The 24,542-nt window shown below is 41.9% G+C and overlaps 1 protein-coding gene across 3 annotated transcripts in view; it reads right to left on the bottom strand.

Moving 5' to 3' along the window:
* Positions 1–3,694: 3,694 nt before the first annotated feature.
* LOC111861377 (gamma-aminobutyric acid receptor alpha-like) overlaps positions 3,695–24,542 on the bottom strand; it is a 44,326-nt gene continuing 23,478 nt past the window's right edge. For 2 of the 3 annotated variants that reach the window (XM_023845893.2, XM_023845894.2), the window contains exons 2-10: positions 23,247–23,560; positions 15,011–15,078; positions 13,994–14,214; positions 10,718–10,800; positions 9,055–9,189; positions 7,780–7,932; positions 6,717–6,877; positions 5,832–5,996; positions 3,695–4,620 (exon numbers count right to left, since the gene is read on the bottom strand). In XM_023845893.2, coding sequence (XP_023701661.1) covers positions 4,234–4,620; positions 5,832–5,996; positions 6,717–6,877; positions 7,780–7,932; positions 9,055–9,189; positions 10,718–10,800; positions 13,994–14,214; positions 15,011–15,078; positions 23,247–23,560 — 1,687 coding nt within the window. In that variant the 3' untranslated portion in view covers positions 3,695–4,233. The remainder of the gene's footprint in view (positions 4,621–5,831; positions 5,997–6,716; positions 6,878–7,779; positions 7,933–9,054; positions 9,190–10,717; positions 10,801–13,993; positions 14,215–15,010; positions 15,079–23,246; positions 23,561–24,542) is intronic. The other variant, XM_023845895.2, reaches the window with a different exon arrangement.

The raw sequence follows: 24,542 nt of genomic DNA, 5'->3' as shown, positions 1-24,542 counted from the left end.
ATTAATACATGCTACTAGCATTAATGCAAGGAGAAAGCAAGTCATGACATAACACATTTTCTACCAGATGCTTTAATTTATGTGTTGAGGTTAGGAACATTGATCCAAAAAATAAGGCAGTAGTTCGACGTGGTCCACCAGCATTTTCTAATAATAACAAGAGGTATCGCCAGTAGCGCTGAACAGGTTACACAACACGTGCACAAGAACTCGAGTGATTAGGCACCATTATATAAATCATTCTGATTTGTAGCTTTCAAATTGCGGAAGATAGTTGTAACAAATAGTTCATTCTAGTAAGAAATTTATATATTTTATACAGAGAAAGCAAAATATACGATTATATACCGAGATCAGAATGGGGGGGGGGGAATTAAAATATGAATACAGCAAACAATAACTCCTTCGAAAATGCAGCAAACTTTAAATATTTTTGAACGACAGCAACAAAATTGCACTCACAAAGAAATTGAGTGCCAATAAAATTCCGGGAATGCTTTCTACCATTAAGTTAAAAGTCTTGTTTACCCATCTGCTGTAAAAATGTGGGTAAACACAGCTAATGCTTGAAAACAACACGTTGAGTTAAAGAAGAAACGTTGGCATAATTAAATAATGAAAGACATCCACGTATTCTGTAAATTATTTTTTTTTGCATGGAAGAACTTAACATATTTGGAGTTATTTATCCATAATCAACTAATTTATGGAGCAGAATTCTTGAAAAACCCCCAATTGGTTAGCTCCTCAAGAATTTCTGAAAATTCAATGGAACCCAAAGGTTCAATTCCATGTTCACAAGAGTCTTCCACTGGTCCCTTTCCTGAGCCAGATGAATCTTGTCTGTACCACCCCATCCTATTTCTCTAAGATCCTGTTTAACCTTTAATATTATCCTTCCACCTATGTGTAGGTCTTCCTGGTTGTCTCTTCTGTCTTTCCCATCAAAATGGTACATGCATTCCCCTTCTTCATTCGTGCTAAATGCCCTGTTCATCTCATCTTCCTTGATTTGATCATTCTAATTGTACTTGATGAAGAGTATACAAGTCATGAAGCTCCTCATTATGTAGTTTTCTCCAACATCCTGTTATTTCATTCCTCTTCAGGCAAAACGTTTTGCTATTATTATGAAAGTAAAAATGGAAAAATTACACATTGAGGCACTTCACAGTCAGTGGCACAGTCACACTATCACCTCGAAATTTATTGCAACAGGAAACATTTAAAATGCCGTTATAAATTGGATATTTCTACATAAACGAATGAATAAAATACATGTATACAGTAGTACATTTACAGTGCTATATATATATACATATATACACACACACACATGTATGTGTGTTCTAATATCTCTTTGGTTCATAATTAAAAGGAAAACCAAGGATAGCTTGAATATTGCTCTTTTTAAGTATGATACAACCCTTTTCAATATAAAGCACTGATTTGGGAAATTAAAACATTTACTATGAAGCAAGATGATATTAACGGGGAAATATGTAGGTCAGTTCAGTTGAAGATAAATTTATTGTGCATTGTATTGTTGACTGTGGTTACCCTTGAGCACACTGAGCAAGGAGCATACATAATTTCAGGTGTTGTTATGTAACTGCAAATAATTATTGTGTAATTTACTTCAAGGATGCTGATTTATTTGAAGTAACATTGACACATATTCACCTAACTACTCTAATATATGTGTATAAAAATGTAGCTTGTCTATTTCCTGTTTCCTACTTCATATCTAATAGAGAACACCCAACAATATTATGAAATTTACTCTGTATTCTTGCAAATATGTACGGCATCCACACCTACTCAGTGATCAGCACATATGGCAGTAGAATACTTGGATGCAATTCAGATCCTCATTTGTAGTCCTCTTTGTAATAATGATTATACTTTAATATCTTATATTTGAGTTTTATTCCCTGTTTCAAGTTTTAGCTGTTATATATTATGCCATTGACAAGAAAGGCAGTTATATCTTGGGTGGAGGAAGCTGTGATGAACTGCATATGTGGGAGAGAAGTAGAATGCATATAGAATTTTGGTGAGGAAACCTCTTGGAAAACTGAGGAGGATATATGGGAATGATGTTAAGATGCATCTTAGGGAAGCATATTGTTAGGCTGGGAGGTGATCCGGGAGTAGTTCAGGGTATTGTGCAGTGTGGGTTTCGGTGTTAATGGTGTTTCAGGCTTTGATATTAATGGTGTTAAGCTTCCAGGCTTTGACATTACTGTTGAACTTTCAAAATCTACTACCACAGATTTTAGTTAGTGTTACTGTTAATAAACTGACATATAATAAATTTGGTCTAATTGGCATTTTCCTATTTATTTGTACATTGTGTGCTGTTTGTTAAACTGTTCTAGGTGTCATGTTTGCTAAGAATTTGAATGTATTGTAACTTAAATACACGCATCCTCCATCTTGTATGATTTCAACTTACATTTTGCATTAACATAATTTCATACAAACTTCGTTAAGTTTATTTGGAGAATGGCCCGTTGAAGCCAATGGTAAACTTAAAATAAGAAGACAGGGAACATGTCTGATTCTAGAAAAAGTGATTCACTGTTAGAAGGAATAGTATGGTTCACAGGTTTGTTATAATAAAGGGCTATGTGATTCATGCATGTTTGGCTATAACATCATTGCTGTAAGAAGAATCTTCTAGGCATTGCATCACAAATTAAGGAAATACCAGGAAATAACAGATCTGAAGTTGATTCCTTATGTAGTGTTAGTAAAGCAATTCTATTGGCAGGACATAATGATGTTGACTGTGTTGGTGAAGAGATTCTTAACCATCTTGGTGAGAATATTAAAGTAAGTGTGGACCTCCTAATATTACATAAGCTTCCTACAAAGATACATTTCACAGTGGAGTTTGAAGCCATATATAATATATTCCTGCTGTATTTTCTAGTAGGTTCTGCTATCGAGGTGACTGGTGACATGAGGCATATATATACACCAGAAGCAATTGTATTAATTTGTTGTTTAGTATGCTTGAAACTAGCAGGAGGCATATCCAAACAGAGTTTAAATCAACGGTAAACTGAAAATATTAATAGAGGAATGTTGTTTTTTATATGCTGTCTGACTCCAGAAAACGCCATTCATTATTGGAAACAAAAGACTCCTTACTCATTCATGATCTACTGCATAACTTACATTCATGCAGCATGTTAACATTTGATAATTCATTGCTATGGTAACCTGAAATGTCATAGTTACTGACTCATTGTTTTTTATACATAGAGAGATTTCTATAGTCAGGACTAAAGAGTAATAAAATTATATAATGTTATATTTTAGCGTCCTGTTGCACTGATTTAAGTCCATGATTTATTTCAACCGTCTTCCAGTGCATACACTCATCTATCTCCTCCTCTCACTCGCACTACATGTTTCGGCACAAAAGTGCCATCTTCAGGTGCTTATTCGATTTACGCTAAACTAGTTCATTGCATGCCTTGTCGTCTTCATATTAAAATAACTAAAATATATATTTATCATATATATTGATAAATGTTAAATGTTAAAAATATTAAAATTGTTCAGGATTTTTTCATCCCTACGTTGTATCTCACTACGCGAGTCACACCTATCCTCTTCTGTTGGAGCACTCTTTCACTATCATGTGTGTATTGTGCTCTGTGTTGTGTCTTGCTCCTGTGACTGCGTGTGTTATACTGCTGGGCCTGCTGGGTATGTGTGTGTGTGCTGTCTTCGTTTTGAGCGAGTTATCTATGAATTATATGTCTAAAACAAACAGAACATTTAGGATTCATAAATGGCTACAGTGAATGGTATTAAAGTTAACTGAAGAGGTTTCAATTTGAAAGCAAATTTCGTACTTGATAGAGATTTTATTTTCTGATAGTGGTGAGTCTTTTGGGATGTCTGGTAGGTGGTTACCAGTGTTTCAGAGGAACCTGAAGATGGGAAGATCTTCAGAAATGCTGGTATCCATCTATCAAACTATACTGTGTCTAAAAAATCTTTGAAGGTGCATTAACAATAGATAGCAGTGTAGATCATTATGTCACTAGAAAGTTACCAGATTTAATTTTTAACATATATTTGGAACCAAGATTGCTATACCAGAAATCTCATTGAACATGTGTGAACTTTGTTCCATAAGGATGCCTATTCAAAGTGTGACATACCCTCAAAGATACGTGTATTTTGGATGTACAACACAGTTTTATTTGCAGTTTAATGACTGAAGGGTGTAATGGGAGGGTCTCTCCAACCAAATTCTTCCTGATATGTGTAATAAGCCACCCAGTAGAATAGATTCAGCAGACCAAATGAAGCAGGGAACAGGATTCGTGCTGCCTTGTCTATGTAGGACACACTGTTCACATGTCTGGAAATGAGTCCTCCATCCCCAGTACCTCTTGATCCTGTCACAGCTGCAGCATGGGCGGCCTCGCGCTGTCGTTGGCGGCGATAAGCATCATCTCCTGCTAGACAATATAGCAGCTGTTGCCACTTGGGCACACGATGTTCAGTCTGGGTGTGGCGTGTCACGCACGTGATGTGGTGGTGTGCGGCTTGCTGCTGCTGGCATGATGTTGAGATTCCATAGTTCAATGGATCCTGTTGTATACACAGTTTGTTCAACTTTCAACACTTCAAGCCTGAAATAACTGTATTTCCTGTCTGAACTATCATGCTTATTGTCTGTGAGCACAGATATTTATACAGAGTAGGCAACTAGATATGTATATGGCTGAATAAATATTATTTATTTTTCTTTGGAGTGGGATGAGTCTTGAGTTCCTTTGTATTGTCACCACAAATGGGTCATACTCTGTGAGAGTACAGAACATGGGTGGAATGAAGATTAGCAGAGGAAAATCTAAGTACTGTTCTAGTGCCACTTCGTCCATGGCAAATCTCACATGAGCTATCCTGGGATTGAACCTGGGCCTCCAGCTTGAGGAGCCATCAAAACACTGCCTCAGCTAATGGCATGCCCATTTAGCTGGAGGAATATGTACCTATATATGTGTCTATGTGTGAGAGAGAGAAGAACAGATCTGTCACTGTGATAATGGTCCATGGGCTGGATGACTTGCTTTTTCATTCATGCAGAGGCAGGCCGCCATGTTCAGACTGGCTCTGGTGTGAGCACAGCCTCCTAGCCCATTGATAGAGGGGCCTCATTTTCTGGGAGCACACTGGCTGGATAATGAACGCAACCACCCACATTATTATTATTATTATTATTATTATTATTATTATTATTATTGGAGGGGGTGGGTTTCCCCATGCACAGCGACTAATAGTCTATTGTACGTCCCCCTTTGATATTCTACCAGTCGCCATACCCTGCCGGTACTGGTGCTCGCTATCAGCTCTGTTCAGCCAGCAAGGCTGGCAGCGGTACCCGATATTTCCCCATCTACTGGAGACATTGGAAACTACTCGTACTTGGGCGGGAAACTTTTTACCTAATTTTGCTCAGAGGTCTCCTAGAGACATGAGGATCTTTTACGTGCCGTAAATCTACGACACGGGACCCACGGCTTAAAGTCGCTCCCGGAGGACTTGTTCCCTGAAATTTCCGCCCTTAAAAATTCCACGACCTCCACCGGGTTTGAACCCACGTACCTTGAGTCATGAGGTGGGAACGAACCACCCACATACATCTAAAGCCAAGTTTAATTTTACCAATTGTAAATATATATAACTAGATTAAAATAAGTACTAGATAAGCAGCAGCGCATGAATCGCTGGTTGAGAAATACTACTACCATATATGAACAGGTCTCACTGATGTTACTATATTAATAAGAACTGCCTACATTGTAAATGGGACAGATGAGTGAGCTTCTCCTGTGTCCTGATCGTAGCGATGGGCTTCTGCTGGTGTCTGGTATGTCAGTCGTTATGCAGCCCAGTAACTCCTCTGCCGCATCCTCCGCATCCTCCCATTCCTCTTCATCAACAGGAATCTCCCCACTGCCAACCTATTGAAGTAAAGTTTTGAACACAGCTCTTCAGTCTCTGAACCAAATGAATCCCATCCACAACTTCACACTGTAGTTCTTTAAAATATTATCAACTGTTCTATGCCTAGGGTGTCCAGTGGTCTCTTCCTTTCAGATAAAGGTAAAGTTACGCCTGTACTTAATTAATTAAGTACTATGTCATGAAGGCATATGGTGGAGTGGTGGTATAGCTCCATCATTCTTGACCTCTGCACTAGATGGAGGTGAGTGGTCATCTTCACACCCCTTTCACTTTATCCCCAGGAAAAGAGCCCCTAGTACCCATTGAATAAGGGGCTGGGTAGGCCTCAGAGCTGGTCTAGATGCTGCGGAGAAGAGAAAAAATATTGCACTGCCGGGAATCGAACCCAGGCCATCCAGTCCATTGTTATACTGACTGAGCTATCTTGACTCCCTCTTCCCTTCAGACTTTTATGAATAAAACATTGTATGCATTTCTCATCACTTCAATTCATGCTGTATGCTAAGACCATCACACCTAAGATTTAATCACTTCAATAATATTAAGTGAAGAATACAAATTATGAAGTTCCCCACTATGTAGTTTTCTCCATTTTCTTGTTACTTCCTCCCAAGTATGTCTAAATATTTTTTCTCAAACATCCTTGGTACGTATTCTTCCCTTAGGGTGAGAGACCAAGTTTTGCACCTGTACAGAACAGACATATAGGGACTTGCCTTTGTGAAATAATGAACACCTGCAAACTCAAGAAGAGTGGCAATGCAGTAGAAGAAGCTCATTAGCAGGAACCAGTCCAGGGCTGTGGCATAGCGAACTTTAGGCAGATCTATCCTACTATCTAGGCTGATTGTTGACAGTGTCAGTACAGTTGTAATACCTACAGACAAAAATAAGGAAACACTAAATTTCCTTTTTTCATGTTGGGACACTTGTGTGAAGAATGTTGCCATCTGTTGCAACATAACAGAGGCTCGCAGCTTCACAAAGTGTAATACTATGTTCAGATTAATTTATTAATATATTATTTTGCTCAGAAACAGATGAAGAAACGCATGATATGGGGGAAACAGGTCATTGCGAGGCAATGGAAAGAAGTTCCTAGGATTAACTCCTTCCACATCTCCTCAAGCTGTTATGCTTCCCCCTCTCTTACACTTTCATATTTTGCCCTTTAGTCATCTAGCCATTCTGCTCACATTAATGTCTGTCACAGATTGTTTAGAAATCCACGTGACTAACCAAGCAACCAGCTTTCTGGACAAAATAACAAACAAGAAACAAACAAATAACAAACAAACAAACAAACAAACAAACAATTGTACAAACCAACTAAACTGACCAACCAGACAGCTGGCTGGCCAAAGGAACAAATGAATTACCTGCAAACTAGCAGAACCAAGCAACTGACTGACCAATTTGTTGACCAAAAAACTAAATAAGAAAGCATCTTACAATTCCATTTCACATGAATAGTTTTGATACTGTCAAATGTAACTTGTGATTTAGTTGCATTTGATAGTATTATAGTTATTTATATGACAACAAAATAATTAACTGATGGGCCCTCTCATAATATTAACTGAAGATTCAATGATGCCAGTAATGGTAATTCAATCCATTTCATATCTTCACAACTTCTTTCTGTCGAGCTCTATCTCAATATTATCCCCATATTTCTTTCCTGTTTGTCCTGACAGTCTACACCAAATTCTGTTTCCTCTCACTCAAGTCACATTCACAATCCGGTATGACCAGGAACTGCACAGTGTGTGCATTTACCAAGGCCAACTCTGTCGCTTGTAGCCTCTCGATGTATCCAGAAGGACACCCATGACAGCACCACTATGAGGATGCAAGGCACGTACACTTGGATAAGGAAGTAGCCAGTGTGTCGCTGGAGATTGAAGTTCACTTGCAGAACAGAGAACTCACCTACACAGACACAGAAATGCATCTGCTGTGTTATATGGATGGGTGTGGAACTTGATTTCTCATTCTAATAGAACACAGAGAAGAGTGCTACCTTGTGAAGTGTAATGCCATGTAGTTTTGTATAAGTACTGCCTCCATCTTTAAAGCAGAGTTCTGCTTGAATGACCTACTCTTTGACCATGAAAATTTAAGTGATAATCCTTGTGAACTACACAGCGTTACAGTCCAGAACATCCTACCGTTCATAATCACCGCTGTGGGGAAGTAACAGGAGGATGGGGAAAATACATAAAGCAGAGCGTTCATAGTTTAGGGTCTTAAAATCAAGAAGGGTGAGTTGGGCAAGATATGGAGCATACACATGGAAGGGATGAGAAATGCACACAAAATTTTAGTCAGAAAATGTAACATGAGGAGAAAATATTTGGGAGACTGACGTAGATGAAAGGATAATACTGCAATTGATATTAAAGAAACATGTATGAGGATGTGGGCTGGATTCATCTGTCTCAGGACATAGTCTAGAAATGTGTTCTTGTGAACACAGCAGTGAACTTTCAGGTTGCATAAAATTTTGGGACTTGGTTAACCGTTTTGGAGACTATAAGCTTCTTAAGAACTAGGATATATGGAGTTACCTGAAATATAGACTGCATGCCAATTTACTTCTGGAATGCATGGTAAAAAATATGGAAAAAAGGATACCAAAAAGGCCAGGACAAAATTTGAGGGCCAAAGCCATGTGTCTCTCCCTGTATTTTTGCAAAAAGAAATAAAAAGTGAGAAAAATGAGATAGTATACCAAATAAAAAAAAAAATAAAATTACAATATAGTGATCAACAGCTGCACGGCAATCTGAACGGTTTAAACACAAGTTTGTTAGCAACTTTTCTAGCTGCCCCCTTCCCCCTTTGGAAAAATCCTGATTGGTGCCCATAGATGGAGACCTATGAGGGGGTAAAAAAGAAGGTGGTTCATCCAGGCAGGGAGCGGAGATTTGACAAGAAATTGGAAAGGGGATGTCTGTGGGAAGAAAGAAATGAACAGAGACGTTCAACTGTATGAAACGTAAATGTTGCTAGAATTTGTCCACTGCTCTGATATCCGAACAAGAATCTTACCATCTCTCCTTCTGAAGGTCAGATTCCTTTGAAGAAAGCTTATGAGATCGAACTGTGACAGGGCCATTCCCTTTACGAAATCCACACTGCTTCCAGACTGCCACTGGTACACCAGATGCTGCGTAGTGTATGCATCTGAAAGACGTAGCCAATATTTACATTCGTCTGGAAGCGCTGAAACTTAACGGTTACTAATTAAGCCAAAATGAGACGAGGCAGCTAAGTGAATGTAGTGACTGACTATGTACCGAGCAGCTCGACCTATCGGTAACCCTCTAGACTTGCATGACTGCCTCTGTGGTCTAGTGGTCAGAGTTCCTGGCTACAGATCGCGAGGTGCAGGGTTCGATTCCTGGCGCTACCAGATTTTCTGAGAAGTAGTGGATCTGGAACGGGGTCCACTCAGCCTTATGAGGATAATTGGGGAGGTATTTCAAGTAAATAGAGGGTACGGTCTAGAAAACCGAGATTAACGGCCGTGGGGATCATTTGCGCGACATCCTCTATCCTCTAAAGTTGATAATAACTTCGCCGTTCGGTATAGTTCGCTTGCGGACTACAGGTCTCGGAATCTAGACTTGCATTCGGGAACTAACTGCTTCGAAACTCGTCCGGGAAATCGGTTATCCTGACATTTCTCTGTTTTTTCTCAGTCCCTCCACGGAGATGCAGGTATAGTGCTCTCATTATACCATGACTTGCTTCCTTCTAAATCCATTCCAATTCATCGTTCGTCAGTCATCCTACTATTCAACGTTGTACAGTCCAGATACTGACGGTGTCGTGAAATAAACCACAGATAGACAGACAGACAAGACTGGCTGAAGGCTGGACAACCGGGCGTCAGTTTCTGACGGAAATAGGGATTTTAATTTTCGCTACAGCGTCCAGATCAGCTTTGAAACCCATCGTGTATCCTATGAAATGAGTGCTGAAGGAGATTTCGCCAGGGATAAAGCGGCCGGGGAATGAATCTGACTAGTCATCTCCAGCTAGTGCCATGGTTAATATCTGAGGCTACACTTTCACTGTCACACCCGTCTTCATGGGTGTCATGTTTAATTATGCACACGGGATTTACTTTGATGGCGGCAGTGTCTATGAGAAAAGCAGGAAATAACGCCTGTCAATTTCGCTACAACTGTCTGTCCGTCTGTACGTAAACAACTCAAGAACAGCTGACGGGGATTCTCATGGAACTTAATATCGATGAGTTTTATTAAAAACTGTCAGACATGTTTAAATTTTGATTAAAATCAGACAAAAATAACGGACTTTTACGTGAACCCATTTGTATTCGTGCGAGTGCCTCTCGATCTTAAATCGTTAAATATTTATCGCCGCAAAAATGTCTGGAACAAACATTTTAAGGGGAAAACGAAACACGCGCTTATGTACACTGCACTTCTTCTGCAAGTCTTCGGGTATTCCAAACAAATAAAGGAAGGAATATTTTTTATTTTCTGTAATATGATAAATGGAGTATTTTGGGGACTTATTTAGATCAAATTTTTATTGCAGGCCCTTGTATGAATTGTCGAACCATCTCCAATTCCACACAGATTAGCATAAGGGTAGACCTTACATAACCGCCACAATGTTTATGCCATGCTACACTATTTAATCTCTAAATTATGACCTAGGATGTAGATTGTGTACATACAGCTGCCAAGAATCAGCGGGCACGACTGTCTGTCCATTGGAAAGTTTCTCAATTCCATCGGGCATTTCGCCTTTATTGTCAATCTGAAACAAGAGCAAAAACAACATAAATTAGTGTCAACAACAACGAAACGCGTATATCTACAAATCAGCATTCCGGTACAGAAGTTTTGCTTTCGTATCAGCATTAAACGTGGTTTTTGAAAGGGACACAACTGATTTTACTGATTTTAGCCTTTCACGGTGATTTGGTGTCACAGATTCTGTTCTTGGGTCTTTGCACCGTGGATAGTATTGCCGACGTTTCGGAAGTACCTGCTATCTCTATCGTGAAAGTCGAAGTCAGTATGGTGGACCGCTTGATAACTTTCCCTGGCCCGGGCATCAGCCCCTCCCCTTCCTTCGACGGACCAGTTTCGGTTTCGCTTAAATTGCTGATGGTCCTCGCCTGCACAGTCATTCTTGTTTCCGAGCCCCGCAGAACTCATGACCACATTTTTCTGTCTCTTGACTCTGACTGAGTCATGGTGCCCTCTGGAGTCAGCAACTATATATACACGAGCACTCACCAACCCTACTCTTTTCGGCCCTAAAGAAGGATCCAAAACGTACGTCCGAAACGTCGGAAACTGCCCATATTGGCACGGTATAACGCTCGAGGAGCAGAATCAACATGAATGGAACAGGGGTGTTTGAGAAGAGCGCTGAGGGGAATATTTGCTCCTAAGGAATAAGTGACAGGAGGATGGAGAAAATTAAGTAATAAGCAGCTTCATAATTTTTATTCGCTGCCAAAAGTTATTACGGCGAATAGAACAAGAGTAAGGGCAAAACATGAAAGAGATAACAGCTTCATGCAGAGTTCTGGTTCGGAAACCTGAAGGGAGGAGAACTACTTTGGAGACCTAAGCGTAGATGGTAGTATACTATTAAAACGGATTTTAACAGAAATAGTGTGTGAGGTTGTGGACTGGATTCATCTGGTTCAGAATAGGGATCAGTGCTGGGCTCTTGTGAACACGGCAATGAACCATCAGTTTCCATAAAAGGTGGGTCATTTCTTGACTAACTGAGCGACTGACAGCTTCTGAAGGAAGCTGGAGTCGAGCTGAGATCCATATAAAGTAGAAGGTAATAGAAATGAATAAACAAATATCAGAATAATAGGGGAAAAAACGAAAATTATATAAAAAGGAAAAAAAAAATACGAGAAATATTTAAAAAATAAATAATAAAAGAAATAATAAAAAAGACAATTGAAAGATAAGAGAAAATGAAGAATGATAAACAGCGAGAAATTGCTGTCTTCTGGGATGTGATGCCGTGCAGTCTGGCAGACATTCATTGGTGTTTCGGCGGAATTTGATGAATCCATCTTAGACTCTTCTACCCTGAACCTGGAGCCAGCAGGTTACTCCAAAAGAAAAAGTTAAAATTATCCCTGTACTTAATTAAGCACGAAAAGCGGCCCCCGTAACGTTCCCACCTCATGCCTTAAGGTACGCGGGTTCAAACCCGGCGGAGGTCGTGGAAATTTTAAGGGCGGAAAAATTCAGGGAACAAGTCCTCCGGGAGGGACTTTGAGCCGTGGGTCCTGTGTCGTAGATTTACGGCACGTAAAAGATCCTCATGACTCTAGGAGACCTCTGAGCAAAATTAGGCAAGTTTCCCGCCCAAGTAGTTTCCAGTGCCTCTGGTAGATGGGGGAAGCATCAAGGTACCGAGGGCCGACCTCGTTGGCTCAACGGGGCTGATAGCAAGCACCAGTACCGCCAGGGTGTGGGGACTGGCAGAATATCAAAGGGGGACGTACAATGGATCAACAACTGGTCGCGGTGCATGGGGAAACCCACCCCATCCAATAATAATAATAATAATAATTAAGCACGAAGCGATGAAGACGCACTAGGGACCGGAGGTATAGTTCCACCATTCTTGACCTCGGTACTGTATGGAGGTGAGTTGTCGGCTTCACGTACCGGCTGCTCTCCCAGGGGGAAAGAGCTTCCGGTACCCGACGGATATGAGTCTGATTGGGTCCCAGAGCCGGTCTGGACGCTGTCGCCCAAGCAGGTTCCTCCAAAACATGTACTTATGTAAGCACATACTTCCCATGGGAATCATACCGAAGCTACCAGAAGCTGCGTGTTACAGCGTGGTGGTGGGGCGTGGAGGTATCCCCACCGCTTCCACTACTGTTATGCCCTTACGCCCTTACGACAGGGGTGGATTGGTTATCTCACCGCTGTCTCCATTGTTATGCCGCCGCTACACCATTGTTATGCTGCCACCATCTTGTATATCAAGAACTCTAATAAACTTATCATTGCTTACGTCACTGGTCCTGGCTTAACTCGCAATTCGCCGAAGCTTTGGGAGGTCCTGGAGTCGGCAGGGAAGAGGTAACACTTAAGGAAATGCTAGGTTGAATTAAACTCACACACATTCCTATCCTATTCTATTTCCCTATGTCGCTATATACATACTATATACACACTTTGCCGACGTTTGTCGGTTCGTATTACATTTGAAGATGACCCTGCAGCACCTCATTAGTCCTATCTCCTGTCCCCCTGCTGTCGGGCATTCTACGCCTCTGTATCTCTTAATGAACCTAGTCCATCTAATTAGCACTATCTTTCTCTGGGGTTTACACTTTAAAATTTATCACACTTATTGTTCACGGCTATATGTAGTTAGGTCACTTACTTGAGCTGAGGAAATAGACGCTCGCCATCACCAACCAACGCCCACTCATTGCCATCGCTCTCTCAGCGATAGCCTCCGGCTGAACTCTAAGTTACTTAATAATATTAAAAAGTCAAAAGTCAAAAGGTTTTTTGATTGATTCCTCTAGGATTTATGTATCCTCTTTTTGCTGATTATTTGTGTTCCTGGGTCTTATTGGCCCTCCCATTCTGACGTGATTGTGGGTCGGTGTGGCCCACTCATTGGCTGTCTATCGAGAAGGGGTTGACTCTTTCGGGTCTACCGCCTTCTCCGACTCAGCGTTTTCCTCCTGCCATAGTGTTTATGACCTACTTCATATAGCTTCTTCCTCAATGTCAGCGTTATTACGCTGTCGCGCTAACATTCTGATTACTCAGGTATTGCCTGTTACACTTCTTTGTAAACCCAAGCTTCCTGGTACGTTTCATCATTTCTGTTTCTTAATCTTACAGTCTAGATACTATTATTCCAAATTTACCCAAAAAAACTATTTCTACTTGTACATGACCTTTGCGCCATTACACTGCGCACTGGCACGGTTACTAACCGCATGGAATACAGGATGTCGCCCTCCTGTGTGATCCTCAGTAGTTTGTTGGGCACCGTGATGGTATGGACGTAAGAATTCTTGCCGTTGTAGAAATACGTATCAGGACGCCATATTCTCTCCAGCATCTTGATGCTGAGACTCAGATTCTTGATCGGACCCAGAAAACTGAGCCTTGAGTCTCGCCAGTACTGTCGGAAGTAGCAATCCATGGAATAGTCCTGTACACATACACACACAGATCAATATCACATATTAGGATTACTTTGTGATTCATCGGGGCGGTCCTGCTTTCAGTTCCAGGTCAGTTCATGTAGCATCTGTGGTGGACAAAGTGGAACTGGGGCAGATTTTTACCCAGTACTTCGGTATTCTCTGCCAGTTCTCATTCTAGCAACTGGTTGTTGGTACGAGTCACTCACGGTCTGAGTACCAAGGGACTCGCTATCAGCCCCATCCTACTAAGCATGGGTCACCAGAGAAGCCCTTTTAAAGCAATTTTCCTATTTTGAAAAAAAGTAAGAGATGGTCATGGTAGCCGAGCGGTCGAAGGCATGTACTGTCTTCGCCTGCTCGGAAGCCGGGATCGTGGGTTCGAATCCCACACAAGGCATGATTTTGGTACGTGTTATGTGTTTATTCTGTGTTGTTGTTTTGTCCTGTGTTTAGGTAGAGGCCTTGCGACGAGCTGGTCACTCATCCAAAGAGTCCTACCGTCTGTAAATGATTAAAATGAAAAAAAAAAAAACCCTCGACACCGTAAGGTATAAGAGGAACAGATTAAGTAAGCAAATAAGAGAAAATAAAAGGAGGCTTATGACATCACCTTGCTGTCTGCCTGTCTGTGTGTGTATCTCCCATAATTTTTCCCTCTTCTATGCATTCCGTGTCATATGAATGGAAAGTAGGTTATTAGTTTTTCCAAAAACTTTTCTTTCTGTTCTGGGGATTAGAATGAGTAGTGATTTCACGATAATCACCCTCGGGCGTGCTTCCGTTGGACGTCCCTCTACTCACCATGTCCAACTCTGATATGGGTCCCATGCTTCGTATCAGCATATTGGTCCTCACTATGGTGGGGCGTCCTGCGCAGTGAGAGAAACAGAATTAACATTTCAGGTGCGCTTGGGCGAACAGGCCTGGATGCTGAGTTGTACTATTTTTCTTTTATTGCTAGTGGGGTGGGACTAAGTCCCTTGTACTGCGGCCACTTCTGGCCTATTGTACCAACCCCAGATGATAGGTGAGGGTGATTGTGGAGCAATTGGTGGAATGAAGATTGGCTGGGGAAACCGAAGTACTCGGAGAAAACCTGCCCCAGCGCCACTTTGTCCACCACAAATCCCACTTGACCAGACCCGGAATCGAACCCGGGCCGCCGCGGCTGGAAGCCAGCGAGTAACCGCTTGAGCTATGGCGCGGTCCTCTGAGTTTTACTAAGTAAAAATGTAAAGCTATCCCTGTAACAGGCTGTGAAAATCCATAGTGTTGTGAGACGTTGAGGGTCCCACATAATCTAGACAATCGGCTCAAAGATGGCGGTAAGGTGGTCAGCCTTACGCGCCGGCCGCGCTTTACTTCCCAGGAAAATTATTTAATTAATACCTGGTACTCATTTCTGTTAGAGGCTGAGTCGACCCCAGGGCCATAGTGCGGCTGGAAGGATTAAGTCAACTGAAAAAAATCCAATGACCTCATCCGGACTTGAACCCGCGACCTTCCGGCTTGGAACATTGTGCCTCAACCAACTACTCTACCGCGTGCCCTGCTGAGTTGTACTGGATACGTGAAATATTTCTGGGAAAGTAGGCAAGGAAACGTTAGACACTATGAATGTTTACCGAAGACTGTAACGAAAAGAACATTTGTTTTAGCATGGATCTTGTGCATATAGGGGGTCGGTATTCCTCACACCGAACGTGTTAGTGCAGGGGCTGGACTCATATTTAGGATGCGCTCGGTTTGACTGTGGACCGCGACATCAGCTCTCTTGACTGAGGTTTTTCGTGATTTTCCTCGCTCCTCCCAGGGCAATTCCGGGGACAGAACTTCCGATAGTCAACGATCGCTTCATACAGAATTGGCGAAAGAGGCACTCATTCTGTATAATGACACATGTACGGAAAGAAACTGTTACCAAGTGCGACAGTCACACTGACAGTGAAGGGCAAAGGGAAGTGATCTGAATGAGCACTGTGCTTATGAAAGGTGAAAATTCACTTCTTGTTTCCTCTTCCCTTTCTTTCTTTCCTCTGTCTAAATTGTTCTCCTTATTTGCCACTCTTTCCATTCTTCTCACTCAATCGCTTTGTTTTGCCCTTCCTTTATTTTCTTCTATCTCTCTTCCTAATCATTTTCTTAANGGCGATACGTTCCTCCGAAACGTCGGTTAACACCACATATACACGGTGCCAAATCCCAGAAGACTGCTTTCTTCATTTTCTTAACATTTCACTTCTTTGTCATCTTTATCGTTTCTCTTTCTTCTACTTTCCTTATTTCATTAAAACCTGTGTCAGATCGTGTAAAGAATACATTTGGGATTTTGTGGGAGAGCTAGATGGACAGAGCCCACTAGGAAGACCTAGACATAGATGAGTGGATAAAATTATAATGGATCTTAGAGAAATGTGATGGGTTGGTATGAATTGGATTAATCTGGCTTAGGATAGGGACAAGTTGAGGGTTCTTTTGAACACGGTAATGGAAATTCGGGTTCCACAAAATATTGGTGAAGTCTTGAGTAGATGAGCGACTGAAAGGTTCTCAAGAAGGCCCACAATGTTACGAGTAGTTAGTTAGTTAGGTGGGAGGTAGTGAAATGGAATTGGCTCAGGATCCTGTCCAATGGCGTTCTTTGATGTTAGCGGTGTTGAAATTTCAGAGTGAACACATTCTGAAAGAACCGTTTAACATAACGCTTAAGCACACCTCCTTTAATTGTATGCCGACTCATAGAATTACCCGCCCGTTCCAAGACACCCGACCCGTAACTACAATGGGTGACATTCACAAAACAGGACGAAACAGGATTCCCGGAACCAGAGGTAACCCCGAGCAAGCAGTGCTCCTTTCCGGCCTGCATTCTGCATGGTTTAATCGGAAATTGAACTCTGGTCCACGGCATCGAAACTCAGTGGATTCTGTCTCGATGTGTGTCGCATTTCATCTGAGAATGATTGCTATAAAGAGGAAACGGTCCATAAAACTGGGTAGAACCAATCATATTTCTCCGGCTACAAATCTCAAGAGAGCAGATCCACATAAATGTGTACAGGCAGTAATAATGTTCTGGAACTCAATGCAATCGTTTAATATGACGAGGAGTTGCCAGATCTCACAGCGAGATGAGAAGTTACAGCGAGAATCAGTGGCGCCTTTTCCTCTACAGTGCGGCTGGTACGGGCCAGACTTAGGGCTAGCAAGACAGAACAACAAATTTTCACTTTTCTTATAAGATGTACGAAATAAAACGTTTTAGAAAAAAATCGCCTGCTTTGGTAACAAAATAGGGAGCAAGAAGTTTTTAACATGCAATCTTTCATAAAATTAATTAATTTCAGGATAGGTACCAGTGGAGGGCTCTTGTGAACACGGTAATGAACCTTCGGGTTCCATAAATTGCTGGCTAGTTCTTGAGTAGCTGTAGAAGGCGGCTTCTCCAGAAGGGCTCAGCTCCATGAGTAAGTAAATTATTTAAGCACTACGTCATAAAGAAGTGTGAGGGAGTGGAGTAGTAGCACTATAAAATGCTACTACAGGAAAATTTGATGTGTGCAATATAATCTACATACCAGACACATATCAACGAGGTAGATGTTGATAATACGAAGAAAATAACAATGTGTTTTTAAATGTTAAATTTTAGACTGGGTTCAGTGTGGCAGCAACGTTAAGAGTATACATCTGATGATGGCCGATAGAGGCCGAAACATGTAGTGTAGAAGAGAGCAAGATCAAAGACATATAATATATATTGTTTGCACTTGGGACGGAGTTTGTATCATTTATCGTGTAGAGTGCAACAGGATGCTGAGATATAATATCAGTATATAAAACTGCGATATGATGCAAAATTTCTGTGTCTCGAATTTTAATTAAATTAGCCATAAATAAAATATTTCTGTTTTGAAAATCTAACTAACTTCCTCACTCTGTAACCATCCAAGCGCTGAGACAGATATGAAGCCCCCCCCCTCGATCTTAAAGACGAGAATGTGATAATGTGCTGCCTGGTAAAGGCTATCGTACAACTCAGGGGGTAATGATGGAATGAAATCGGAGAAACTCGGAAGAGAAAGTGCTTAACTCTAGCTCCGTCAACCACGGATCTCACAGGAAGTCAGCCGGGACTGAACCGGAGGCTCCGTGACGAGCAGCCAACGCCTAAGTACTTGAACTATGGCAGGAAATCAAAGGGAATTACTTGGAATATAATTAATGTGATATGCGGGCCCATTGCCAAGTAACAGCTGTGTAAACAGGCGACAGTACAACAGCCGTTGCTAGAGAACAGCTGTGTGGACAAGTCATTTTCCCGTTAACGACAGAACATGGGAGATGCGGTTGTGAGAAGTGAGAAGCTGGTATCTGAGGCCTGGGACATTTCGGGAACCCATAGGAAGGGGAACGTCCGCCGTTGGAAGCTGCTACCAAGCAACGGCTATTGAAGACTGAGGAGACTTTATGTGTGCTGTAGTTACAGTGATCTTTAGAGCGAGAATGGCGTAATTATTTGTAGTTAAGAGTGTAAATGTTCAGTAGACCCGACAGCCAATCCAAACTCCGTCTATATTCACTCAATCACGTGACATTAATATTCAGTTTCGGTAACTTCAGTCTAGACAGCAGAAAATGGACAAAAATTCGGGTAAGATTGGAGGTCTCGGTTATCCCACTAAGTAAAAATGTCTGTCCCGTCTGTAGCAAATTGTATGGTAATGTAACAATTTACTTGACACCTATTATTGTACTTCAAATAGGATTACATGATCAGTAATTCAGAAAATCCAATTACATATCCAATTTGAAAAAAAAACAACAAATATTTATATTTCTGTGTCCTGGCAAGCGTATGAAATCCTGACAAACAGACAGGAATAGGGTATTGAATCATACTTTAAAATTAAAAATGTTGCAATGGAACTTCATGGTACATGCTCTTTTCCGTTCAGTTTTAATCCGTGAAATAAACACTTTCATCTGTTTTTACGTTTCCATGGAAGTTTATAATTTTAATTAAAAACACACAAATATTTATCAACATGCATCAAGAGATGGCAGCAGCGTCCATTTCGGAAAAATAATCATCAAATAGGTAAAGCGCATTTTCTGCAGTTGCTTTTGAGGCGTCCTGGCTGACCATTGATTCAACACTTCAAAGACTGAGTCAGAGTTACTTTTCGACTGGCGTCTTGGCGTCAAGTTCCTTGAAAATAACTTCCAGAGATTTATTTTTACAACTTAACCTTTACGGTCATAGCCATTATGTAACTTCCTTTCCGAATACTTCTAAATAATATATCGTCACGTGTATTAGTGACTATAGACCGGGTTTGGATTGGTTGATTGGATTTATTAACACCTTATACAATCAACTCGTACTTACAATTAATATAGGGCTATCGTTGTTCACCACAATTTACGGTTCACTGTTATACACGCACTAAAATTCTCAGTCTTCACTGGTCGTATCCTGGCGACGGAATTAAAACAGTCTCACTCTGACTAAATATTCTAATCACACACTAAGTCTTCATAGTCTCACTTCTAATTATTTTGCAACTACTAACTTCCCGTGGATATCTCCCACCGAAAACTGACTCAGTTCTCATTCTTGTACTCTCTTGTACTCCGTTGTATTCCCATTCTCTTGAATCTTGTTCTCTGACAACTTCTCAACTCCCGATTCCATTTCTCTAATAACTCCCAGGGTGTAAAGCGGCAGGGGAATGGAGCTCACTACTTACATACGCCTATTACTGAGTTTAAGAACACGTGGAGCTATACCTTCACCACATACGTCTCCATGGCGTGGTGACCTTCATATGTACAGATGCCTACTTCTACTATGACTGTGTCCGAACAGAATGGTGTAGACTGTGTAGCGCCGGCTGCCATGATGACTACTAAATGACGAATTGGAAAGGATCTGGATAGAAACTGTCGTAGGTAAGTGGAGTGTTATCCAGGCATCTACGTGTAGGGTCTGAGGAAAACTACGAAAAACCTGTCACGATATCTGGTTTTGCGGTCGAGATTCGAACCAGACACCTCATGAATACAGGTCTGGACCGTTACTGCCAGAAGAACCGGTTCGATCCCTTTCGATGTTACATTTACATAATAAACGTAAATATGATTTCACCAACCAAAATCCTCATCTATTCTGTTCCGACTTCACGGAAACTTCGCTCGCTTTGGACGACAAGACGTGAACTACCTGGCGTACGTTATTACAGATTTAAATGTTGTGAACATTTTCTGCGAAATTTGTTATTAAAATATGCATTGAAAAATAAATAAACTTTCAACCTCTCGCATATGACTATAAACCACAGCGTATTGTCGGTGTGAAACGTCACGAAAGAGTGATGTAGATCGTTATAAGTTATCCCTGTAACAGGCCGTGGAGGCCCATAGGGTTGTGAGACGTTGAGGCTCCCACATATCCTAGAAAATCGGCTCATAGGTTACAGTGTTATTGTCAGCCTTACTCGCCCGCCGCCCTTTACCCCCAAGAAGATTCCTGGTACTCATTTCTGTTAGAGGGTGAGTCGATCCCAGGACCATAGTGCGGCTGGAAGGATTAGGTTAATTGAAGAAATCCACCTCATCGGGACTCGAACCCGCTACCTTCCGGCTTGTAGTACAGTGCCTCAACCAAGTACGCTACTGCGTGTCTCCCAGATATAGATCACTATATCATTAGAACTATGGCATGGAAATGAATGTGGAGAAAACAAAAGTAATGAAAATTTCGAGACAACCAACCCCAGTCACAATAAAGATAGACCAAAAACAACTGGAGAATGTGAAAGGTTTTAAATATTTGGGTAGCTTGTTAACAGATGATGGAAGGTGTACGTGTGAAATTAAATCCAGGATTGCCATGGCAAAAGCTGCATTTAGCAAGAAGAAGAATCTTTTTAGCAGCAAATTGGACTTAAATTTGAGGAAGAAACTAGTGAAATGCTACATTTGGAGCATAGCTCTGTATGGGGCTGAAACATGGACACTTAGGGCAGTAGATCAGAAACATCTGGAAAGTTTTGAAATGTGGTGTTGGAGGAGGATGGAGAAGATCAGTTGGACCGATTATGTGAGAAATGAAGAAGTGTTAATTAGAGTCAGTGAGCAGAGGAATATCCTACACGAAATAAGAAAACGGAAGGCTAATTGGATTGGTCATGTTTTACGCAGAAACTGCCTTCTAAAAGAAGTTATCGAAGGAAAGATAGAGGGGCGGATAGAAGTGACAAGAAGACGAGGAAGAAGACGTAAGAAGATGCTGGATGACCTTGGGGACAGAAGAGGCTACTGTCATTTGAAGGAGAAAGCTCTAGATCGCATTAAATGGAGGAATTGTTTTGGAAGAGACTGTGGACATGTCGTCTTGACAGATTACTGATGATGATGATGATCATTAGAAATTTTCCAGATCAGTGGCTCCCAAAGAGGGCTGTACTCGTCGGGGGCGATGGGATTAACTAGAGAGGCGCTAAGAGGCAAGGGGTAGCAGGGGGTGGCCCCTCGGAGCGTGTTGTTCGCATTTATGATGAAGTGACTTTAGACCAGACATTGGGAAACATTTATCACTTCATCAAGCCTATTCATTGCGTCAAGAATTTACTAACAGCGAAGTAATTACTAAATGTGGTATCTTATTTTGTTGTTATTACACGTATCTTCCTTAGAGGGATGTGCAAACCTCTGTTCCGAAGAACGATTTTTATAGGGTAGGGCAGGGGTAACGGGGGATGAGTTTGTAGAACTAAAGGAGTGGTGGCCCGAAAAAGTTTGGAAACTGCCGTACTAGATTCTATTGGGCGTCTCCTGTTTCCCATGCGGTCCGTGCTGGTAGCCAGAGGACAGTTTTGTATATACACAAATCTTCCTAAAAATTATGTTCTCTCTCCAACCCTCCCCCCCCGCGCAATAAAATGTCTCTCATTTCTCCATGACTTTTCAGTTTCACCTACTCTTCTGCTATACTTTCTGCCTCTCTCTCCCTCTCTCTCTCATCATGAACGTGTTATTTGGTTGCATTACATCATGGCTGCCCATGACATCAATACAGCGGGACATGTCAGTACAATGTCCAATTGTGCCGCCGACTTCGCGGGTAACACAAAAAGACCCTCTAATGGACTCACGCAGTTCAGCCAAGTGACCTGCTGTGTTTTCGGTCGAGGAATTTCCCAATCATTTCTGCTGAATGCTCAATGACTTTCACATTTCATTCATGGCCACCTGTACATTCGATACTAATGGATTTATCCAGAAAAAAAAATTATACGGCTCTAAACAGCATTGACGAAACGCGAAATTCGCATTTACGGAATCAAGAACTCATTAAACGCTTAGGATATTCTGATAACAATACGCGCCTACAGCGTCCACATCAGAAAGCTTTATATTGTGTCCATATTTCGTACGATTATCACAGTAAGCAACTATTATTCCCTTACACAGCATGAACCGGAGGATATGTGACTTACTTCACAACGTTGTTAGTGAAAGGTAAAGCTATCCCTGTAACAGGGAGTGGAGGTCCACAGGATTGTTAGACGTCGAGGCTCCCACATTTTCTAGACAATCGGCTCACAGATGGCGGTAACGTTGTCAGCTTTACGCTCAGACTGCTCTTTACCATCAGGAAGATTCCTGGTACTCATTTCTGTTAGAGGCTGAGCCAGCCCCAGGGCCATAGTGCGGCTGGAAGGATTAGGTCAATTGAAAAATAAACTTATCGGGATTTGAACCCACGACCTTCCGGCTTGTAGTTGTTAATAGCGAGGCCATGTGTCGTCGGATGATCGACGAACTGGAAGGGATTTCGAAGGAAGTGGTCATGGCCCACTAACCTATAGGGAACGAGGAATTCCACGAAGGATAAATGCCCCGGTCGAAGTTCGAAGCGAGCACCTCCTCAATATGAGTTAAGGACATGGCCACCACGCCAGCCCTCTCGGTTGCAGATAAAATGCACTGGAGATATCCGAGGTAGAGAAGAAGACATTTTGAATGTTACCTTTGCCATGGGTCGGCAGCTGGCTGCTCTCATAATCTTTGAGAAGGTTTTCCAGGACCATGGTGATGTTTCGGCTCACTACGTCATTTCCTGTTGTGAGCGGAAACAGTCGCTTGCTGACGACGTGAGCGGGGTCACTCAGGCGCTGGGCCCAGTACTTCTGCGGTTGCTGAAAGCTCTCCGGAAGAGCCACCGTCTCTGGCGTCCTGTTTGTGAAACGTCTCAAAACTGACGTCCTGAGAGCGAGGGCGCTTTGCCCCATGTCCCTTGTTGTCGGAGAAATTATCAGGGAGTCGCAGACGGTCTTTGTAAATCTGCAAGAGAAGGGACTGCATAAGTTTACATGGAATAGGTTACTGTAGTGGTCTCGACTTGTATTCGGGGTGGGGGCGCTTGGTTAGGACCTCGGCACGGACACCACTTTCCTGTCTAGGGGTTCTCCATGTTTTCCCTCAGCATACCCGGGATATCTCAAATACACCACAACCGCTTCCTTCCAAATTCTGCTCCATTCATTAGTAAATCATCTCAACCATTCGACGCTGTACAGCTACGATACTGATAGAGTTGTAACGTAAGGGACATAAAACACCGTATAAACTTAAACTTAAACTCCGTGGCCTGTAGTCCGCAAGCGAACTATAACGGAAACGCAGTATAAATTTATTTATTCTTGTAAAGCTGCTAACAATTTTGCTTCGTAATCGGGTGATACCGTGTTTAAATATCGGCCATAAAACAATCTGTCATAACTGAAATACATGTATGTCGCGGCATTCCTCAGCCACCCCTCGGCCCTCGGTACCTAATATTTCCCCCATCTACCAGAGGCATTGGAAACTACTTGGGCGGGAAACTTGTTGCCTAATTTTGCTCAGAGTTCTCCTAGAGACATGAGGATATTTTACGTGCCGTAAATCTACGACACGGGACCCACGGCTTAAAGTCCCTCCCGGAGGACTTGTTCCCTGAATTTTTCCGCCCTTAAAAATTCCACGACCTCCGCCGGGTTTGAACCTGCGTACCTAGAGTCATGAGGTGGGAATGTTACCCCTAGACTACGGAGGCCGCTTTGCAAGGTCCATAGTAGGGCAGGCTTCACACAGCCCGGCGTCGGAAACTGTCTCTTTTTGTAACGTTTGCTACCATTCAGTCCAAAACCTTCAGCCCAAGAACGTAATGGTTAAAATACAAAGACCCAGCAATTTTGCCCATAGTTTTGTATGGTGTGAAGCTCGGTTTCTCGTACTGAGGTAAGAGCACAAACTAGGGGATAATTGAGAACAAGTTGCTGAG

This window comes from Cryptotermes secundus, unplaced genomic scaffold (genome assembly GCF_002891405.2).
Source record: "Cryptotermes secundus unplaced genomic scaffold, Csec_1.0 scaffold289, whole genome shotgun sequence".
Lineage (NCBI taxonomy): Eukaryota > Metazoa > Arthropoda > Insecta > Blattodea > Kalotermitidae > Cryptotermes > Cryptotermes secundus.
Note: the sequence above shows the minus strand (reverse complement) of the source record. Positions and strands in the feature narration are given on the sequence as shown.